The 7,880-nt window shown below is 37.2% G+C and overlaps 1 protein-coding gene across 3 annotated transcripts in view; it reads left to right on the forward strand.

The window, feature by feature from the left end:
- Nucleotides 1-7,880, forward strand: part of KLHL7 (kelch like family member 7) — a 43,203-nt gene that overhangs the window by 16,789 nt on the left and 18,534 nt on the right. For all 3 annotated transcript variants that reach the window (XM_019508575.1, XM_019508574.1, XM_019508576.1), the window contains exons 4-8: nucleotides 500-593; nucleotides 1,288-1,412; nucleotides 3,496-3,671; nucleotides 5,716-5,890; nucleotides 7,535-7,677. In XM_019508575.1, coding sequence (XP_019364120.1) covers nucleotides 500-593; nucleotides 1,288-1,412; nucleotides 3,496-3,671; nucleotides 5,716-5,890; nucleotides 7,535-7,677 — 713 coding nt within the window. The remainder of the gene's footprint in view (nucleotides 1-499; nucleotides 594-1,287; nucleotides 1,413-3,495; nucleotides 3,672-5,715; nucleotides 5,891-7,534; nucleotides 7,678-7,880) is intronic.

The raw sequence follows: 7,880 nt of genomic DNA on the forward strand, positions 1-7,880 counted from the left end.
AGGGGGTCGGACTTGATGATATGCTCAGGTCCCTTCTGACCATAGAAACTATGAATGTATCCTATCCCTCATTGATTTCTCTTCTTTCTTCAATCAGCTCTGCTTTTCAATGGGGTGTCGTCCATGTTGTTAAATGCCTGTTAGTAATGAGGAGCTCAAATGATTTTTTTGTCTTACTAATCACATCACAAAATATATTAATTTTTTCCACCACTGGACACACACAGGCAGCTTTCCAGAAATTATAGTCTTTTTGATTTGCATTATTTTTACAAGTTTAGTAATGTAATATCCACATCCCAAGTCTGGACAAGACATAGTAAAAGTATAATTACCAGTGTTTTGAAAAGTTCCTCTGTGAGTTTGTTTGGGGTGTTCAGCTTTATAAAAGTCTTTCCCTTTCTTGTAATTGTCTTACCAGAGATGTTCCATGAGTTGCAAAATGACAGCTATGCTGACGGGGATATGCTGATTTAGTTCTCTTTTTCTTGACTTGCAGCAAATATGCTTGAATCGAAGTCCTTTGAAGTGGAGCTAAAGGATGCAGAGCCTGACATTATTGAACAGCTTGTGGAATTTGCTTATACTGCAAGGTAGCTTGTTTAAAATGGTCTTTTTTTTCTGGGAAGCTGAACACCTTCATTTCCCACAGTACCTGTATTTCATTCTAAAATCTCAGCAACTTGCTACAGTTACAGAATTCTACTTCAGTCCATGCGCACAGAGGTTGATGTAGGCCTTTGTTGAAGTCAGTAGAATTCTGTGTGGGCCCATGCAGAGATTTTTAGGCCAGCTAAATGGGTAATGGTGCTGTAAACTTCATAGTACTATTCCTCTTGTATTTTTAAACACTCCTTTTCTCTTCTGCAAAGTGTATAATAAAGCTATTTTGGCTACTAAGGGTACCAGGATGACTTTAGAAAGAGAAATGCTGTCCCATCAATCCATTTCTTTTTGTGACAGTAATGGATTGATGGGGGACAAGTCAGAATTGCAAAATCAGGCATGGACTGACTACAGTTGTCCAAAGTTTAAGGTTCATCTTTCAAAATTAAGGGCCAGGTAGTTCCAAGTTACTTTCATGTTTTGCTGTATTTACTTATATGCAATTGTGTATAATGGGGGGAGGGCAGAAGAGAACCTGGCAAGAAGAACATGCTTTGCAGGTAATACTTTCTTGTCCGTATAGTAGAGGGGGAATCCTTTTGTTCTTTGTGTAACTTTCTTTTAATGTTTCAGTCATGGAGTGGTTTTAGTTGTGCTAATTTTGCATAATATGTTTTGCAGGATTTCTGTTAACAGCAATAATGTCCAGTCTTTACTAGATGCTGCAAACCAGTATCAAATTGAACCTGTGAAAAAAATGTGTGTGGATTTTTTGAAAGAGCAAGTTGATGCTTCAAATTGTCTTGGTAAGAAAGATTTGTTATGTTAAAGGCATTGTTTAAAAATGTAGTTGTGCTTTAAAAATGTCAAATAATATTTATGGTTGTAGTCTTTCCCTGCCCCCCTCTTTAAAAGACAGAACATTTGCACAGATTCAGGTATGTGTCATTGCATGTGCCACTGAACTTTTGAGACTTTGTTTGAAAGCTTATAAACCAAAAATATTGCTAAAAATTATCTAGCATGAGTGATCTTGTGAAAGTTTCAGAGTGACTTCTACTAGTAATTGTTATATAAATGTTTACAAGAGCTTGGTGAATTTGAAGTATAGGATCCTCTTCTTCAGAAATAGATCGAAGTCTCATATCCGTGATGCTTTTTAAGGAACTGTTGTCATTTTCATTATAAACAGGAGGCCCAGTCCTGCAACTAGCTCTGCCTGTGTGGAGGCCCACTAACTCCACTGGGGCTCTGTGGAGGCATGGATCCACCAGTACGGAGCCCGCTGCTGGATTGAAGGCCTCAGTTTTTCAGTAACTTGGAACGTTCAGTCTTGTTGGCTGGACTTTGAGGTACAAGTTGGCTCAGATGTAATTTTATTTTTCCAAAATGAGCTTAAATAAGCTTTAGCTTTTTATTACTTTAAAAAAGTATCAAATTATTTTTGTTCTTGGCTGTTGCTCATTCCAACTGAGAGAGTAGTGTCTCAAAAATAAACTCAACAGGCATTTGATATGTAACATGGACTGTTTGCTTTTCTCCATTTAAAAAAAAAAAGACACAACCAAACTCCCACAAGCAAAACTAAGTGCTTGTTGATAAATCTTATGGACAGTACCAGTATTTCAAATGTTTGTTCTAATTTAAATGTTTTAGCCAAATCTGTTGCATTACAGAACCCTGTTGAGATTTGACTGACCAATTCTGTGTTTAAAATAACAAAAAAAATGACATTACCTGCTTCAAAGAAAGTGTAACCCTATCTGATGTCAACAGAAATGTCATGACTTGTCTGAATTCTAATGATTCAGTTGACCTTTCTTTCATTTGAGCACAGCTGTAGAATTAATACATTGTTAATGAAAGATGATAGCTTTTGATAAATATGTCTTGCTTTAAAGACGCATGAAAACCTCTTGTACTGTTTTTTCTTTAGTAGAAAATCATGCCTTGTAAAAACCGTTTTTCTACTCTAAGGCTAATTTATCCCACAAAGAGGAAAGCAAGGTCAAATCAATATTTTGGTTTTTTTGCAAACTGAAGTACTTGATATTTCCACTAACCGAAGAATACAAAGAACCCTGTGCTCCATAAACCCAGCTTTGCACTCTGACTTAGAGAGAGTAAGAAAAGAATGGTTGCCCTTACTTTAGATTTCCTTGTATCAGTAGGCATAGATCATTGTGTTACTTGCACTAGATCTGAGCATTGTAGTCTTACTTTGTTTTTAAATGGAAGATACACCTGTGAAAATTACTAGATTGATACTTCATACCTCTATGCATGCTATAAAATACTTAAATCAACGGAAAAATCATAAGATGCATTAAAAGAAGGAATGGGAACTCCATTTTAGTGTCGTGTTACTTAAAATCTGACTTCAAATGCTATTTTATATTTGTTTCCTCTCTGGAGTTGGGGAATAAATGTGTTTGGTTCTTCATGTAGTTTCAATTTCATTGTATTATGTCCATGCTCTTCACCCTGCCCCGTAACAGCATGGCTCAGGCAGAAGTAAAGTACTGTCGTTGCTTCCATTGTTATTTAGAGAGCACATATGTTGAGGATATGGTGCCAAAGAGAGTGATAACCTGTTGAGCAATGTAAAGCCTGACTCTAATTACAAACTACAGGGCTGAGAGCTAAAGGAATAATGGCATGACATGGAGATAGTATTACATCCTTGCCATTCTGCCAGTTTAATCAAAACCAGAAGTTTGTGCTTTGCAAAGGGGTGCATTTAGCTTTTTATTTAAAGTTACAGATGAATTATGAAAACCTTTAAAAAAAACTTTGGGTGCTCTGTAAGTTTAATTTATTTGTGTATATGATAAATTCCTTAACCTACAAACTTTGGAAATGTCTATATTTTTCCCATTCTCTATGCAGGTATAAGTGTGTTAGCAGAATGCCTAGACTGTCCAGAACTGAAAGCCACAGCAGATGACTTCATCCATCAGCACTTCACTGAAGTTTACAAAACAGATGAGTTCCTACAGCTTGATGTTAAGCGTGTTACACATCTTCTGAACCAGGACACCCTGACTGTGCGGGCAGAAGATCAGGTGAGATCCCATTTTCTTAGTCAAATGTGCCTTCTACCAGATAAATGCAGCAACTGAAATGGTGTGGTGAAGTTTAAGAGCAGGTGTAAAGTGTGTGATTCTTGCTATTTTCAGAGTGCCATACGTGTACATGACATGTGGCTGATAAGATATAAATTAGTGTGGTACATGCAAGTAAGTGCTTGCATATGCAGCAGCATAAATTTGGAAGACTTTGGCAAGCACTAACAATGCAGCTTTGTTTTGTATCAGTCTGTGGAGTTTTTTCAGCATCATTTGGCAAAGACACAAGAATTTGACTAGCTGCAAATTATGGAAAAGAGTGTCAGTTCATGTTTCAGTTCAGAGGTATAGCTGTATACATACAGGAAACCATTGAGGCCCCAAAGCAACACCTTAGAAAGTAGTTAATTCCAAGTAAAGTAAATTGCAAGCTTTACTAAGCAATACAGCTGGCCTCAGACTGAAAGGGTGTGATCTAATTCAGTTGAAATTGCAAAAGGATTTTGTGTAAGTAGAATTTGGTATCCTAAAAAGCCTTTAGGAAAATGGGTGTGTAGACTCTTATGCTGCATAAATCCTCCTGTGATGCTGGAGGGAGTTTACATGTAAGCAGGATGTCATGCAAATGAAGTAAGGGTGGAAGTGTGGTTACTACATTCAGATAATCTTTGTACACTTTGTAATGTGAGTAAATCACTGCCTTAGCACACTGCCATTAAACCACTGCCTTAGCCCATGGTGTTGAGCTAGGTTTATTTCTAATGGTTAACTCCTTCCTGTGTGACTTCTTATTCATAGAGATTTGGCAAGTAATGTAGTTTAATCAGGAAGACCACCCTTCGCTTTGAGTAATTCGTTGGGCGCTTCTACACATGCGCTTTAATGTTTAATAGCCTATTCTACTGTGCAGTGAAGTGTCAGCAAAAACCGTGCTAATATGCTAATGTGAAGTAGAATTAGTCTACTGCCCATGAAGCATCGCTAAAAAAGCATTTGCTTTTCCTGCTGCACATTAGGGCAGCTCAGTGTGCCTTTTTGTAGTACCTCATATTAGAGGTACTAACTTAATATGCAGTAACAATAGCATATTAATGAACGTGTAAATGCGCCCACTGTGTAGCAAATGATTTGATGGCAAAATAGCTACTATTTCAAACAAACTCCAATCATTCACTTGTTCTGATCAGTTTCAGTTAAAATAAATGGATTTTGTGACATAATAATCAGCTGTAATTATACTATAGTGACTCCAAAGTGAGTCCTGTAGATGAAGATTTTTCCCGATATACATTTGGCAGTTGTCAATCCAGTATTTTAGCCTGTAAATCAAGGCTGTGCTCCCCCTACTACTTTCCTACCACACCCCACCCCCAAAAAAAATTCAAGCAAAGGGGGAACAGAAGAAATACTTATGTAGTACTCAACATACTTGGATTCTCTGCCTGTAGTAAGTAAATAAGATTCAAGGAAAATATAGCAGCTAATTTATCCTTAATGTTACATTTTCGATAATCTGCTGTCATTTTATTAAAACCTCATTTAATGTGAACCTCCTCCAAATAAGTGTGATGTTTGGATTTTTTATTTCACTTTACCATACATGTTCTAAGATGCATAATACTAGTGTGATTGAAAAACTTCCCATGCAGCAGGTTATAAACATCAGATAAAATGGATCAGATACAGGGAATGGTATAATTATTGTGTTGTAATACAACATCTTCATTGTTGGCTGTGATTTCACCACTACTTCTGTACATGAAAAGCCTTGTCATTTAGGACTATGCAATACCTGCAACAATTTACCTTTGGAAATGTATATGATCTCTATAAAAGTGTCAGTATACAAGGAGTTTATAAGTTGCTTTTTTCCCAAAGGCATGTATTTATTTTGTTTAACATAATGACTGACTTTGTGGAATCACCTTATTCTTGGGTCATAAATTTATATAGGTCTCCAACTACTTAGTTGCTTTGCCACTTTGGAGACTTTATCAAGTGTTTTATTGCTTGTGTGTATGTCTCCCTCTCTCTTTCTCAGGTTTATGATGCAGCAGTCAGGTGGCTGAAATATGATGAACCTAATCGCCAGCCATACATGGTTGACATTCTTGCTAAAGTCAGATTTCCTCTCATATCGAAAAATTTCTTAAGTAAAACTGTTCAGGCGGAACCACTTATTCAGGACAACCCTGAGTGCCTTAAAATGGTGATCAGTAAGTTGTTTCCTAGTTGAATATTTTAGTAGTCTTTATGATTAGATTATTTTTTGTTGTTGTTTGACAATTGCTCACTAAAGTGAAAATATTTTTATTGCATTTTTAGTTTTAATTTGGCACTAGCTTTATTCATTCTAGGACATGTCATTTAGTTGAAGCTGATAAGCAGCTTGTTATATAAATAGCACCTGTTAGAGTTTAGCAGTTTTAATGAGAAAAGAAATGAAAGTCCCTGGTAAGTGATTCCAACTTAATGCTGAGTAACAGAATGTGGCTTCCTTGTTAGGATTTATTAGGTGTAATTAGAAGGGTTAGTGCACCTTTGAGAGTGGCTGATAACTTTAATATTACTCCAGTTTATATTGCAGTCAATCAAAAATGTTTATGTCAAAATGTCTGAGACTCAAAAGTCTTCCAAGGCAACTTAAGGACCTTTAACTTATCTTCTACCATCTCCACCTTTAATGCAGACTGACAGTTAGGGCTACAGATGTTATACTCTAAAAATGTTGAATTAAATGTCTCATCATTATGTGCATTTATTTAAAAGGAAAATGGAGACAAAATCGTCCTCTCTTCAGACGTGGGTAACTAATGTGATTCTTAATTTCATCAGATGCCCAAGAACAGTCTATATAAGAATAAAATTTATTCATGGTTTTGGAAATAAAATTGAACTGTATTCCTGCGCTAGTTGAATGGCAGGAAATAATTTAGTTCAGCCTTGCTTTAAAAGCAACATCAATCTAATTTTTTTTTCCTTCCCACCTTTCCTTTTATATTGAAGGCTTTATCCCACGTGAGTGTTAAACTCTCAGTTAAACTAATTGGAATTTAGAACTTTCAGCACAGTGCAGAATTGGGCACAAGGGGGCACTTTTGTATGTACTCCAGGGGTGAATGGGCAGAGCTTTAATTTAGAGTGGCTCTGAGAGCCATTTAAATTAAAGGGCTGCAGTTTCTCGTGTATCAGCATACCTACACTTCAAAATGGCGGCAGGGGCACTTGAACAAAAGCTCATTCAAGCTTTCAAGTACTTCTGCCGCCATTTTGAAGCATGGGGACGCTGATACGGGAGAGGCTACTGGAGTGCAGTAATTGCCACATTCCAGCAGACTCAATCAAGTCTCTTCCAACATGCTGTAAACACAGCATGCCGGAGCAGCCTCCGTGCTCGTGTACAGGCACCCAGGGTTTAGGAGACATATTAGAGCGCTTCTAAGTTTTCTGCTTAGTTTGTTTTCCTAGGATTTTCCATTTTTTTGTCTTTTTCTGTGCATCTTTCCTTCTGCTTGGTTTAAACTGGCAACTTCTGGTTAAGTAGGCTAAATCAAACTAAATAGGTAGATCTTTAAATTGACATTTAGCACAAGGTCGACTTTAACTTTATTCTGACATTGTTGGACCTGTCTGAGATGATCTAAAGCTGGGTACCACTATTGTGTCCTGTGATGGTTCTTTCATAAATGGAGAAAAACTCAGATTTTATTTTCATAAGTAAAAGTAGATTTAAGAAAGATGCCAGTTATTTAGAATGTGTCACTTTGTTTTTTCTGAAAATTACAAGTCCCTGCTCTAGTAAATAAGTCCCTCTTTGTGTTCAAGCCACACGGAATTGATAGCTGTTGCTTTTCTTTTAGGTGGAATGCGATATCACCTTCTTTCTCCAGAGGACAGAGAAGAGCTAGTAGAGGGTACAAGACCACGAAGGAAAAAACATGATTATCGCATTGCTTTGTTTGGAGGCTCACAGCCACAGTCCTGCAGATACTTTAATCCAAAGGTAACCTCAGAATACATTTAAGATTCTTCATTTGCATTTGGTGATGGCATAAACTTAGCACTGATGGCACACTTGGCAGTGTTCAGAAAGGTGAAGAGAAAAGTGTGCCCCATGCTGTAAGGTAGGGGTGGGCAAAATCTGGCCCACGGGCCAAATCCAGCTCACCAGGCCATTCTATCCAGCCTGTGGGGCCCCTAAAAAAT

This window comes from Gavialis gangeticus, unplaced genomic scaffold (assembly GCF_001723915.1).
Source record: "Gavialis gangeticus isolate Ggan-Ray unplaced genomic scaffold, GavGan_comp1, whole genome shotgun sequence".
In the NCBI taxonomy this organism is placed as follows: domain Eukaryota; kingdom Metazoa; phylum Chordata; order Crocodylia; family Gavialidae; genus Gavialis; species Gavialis gangeticus.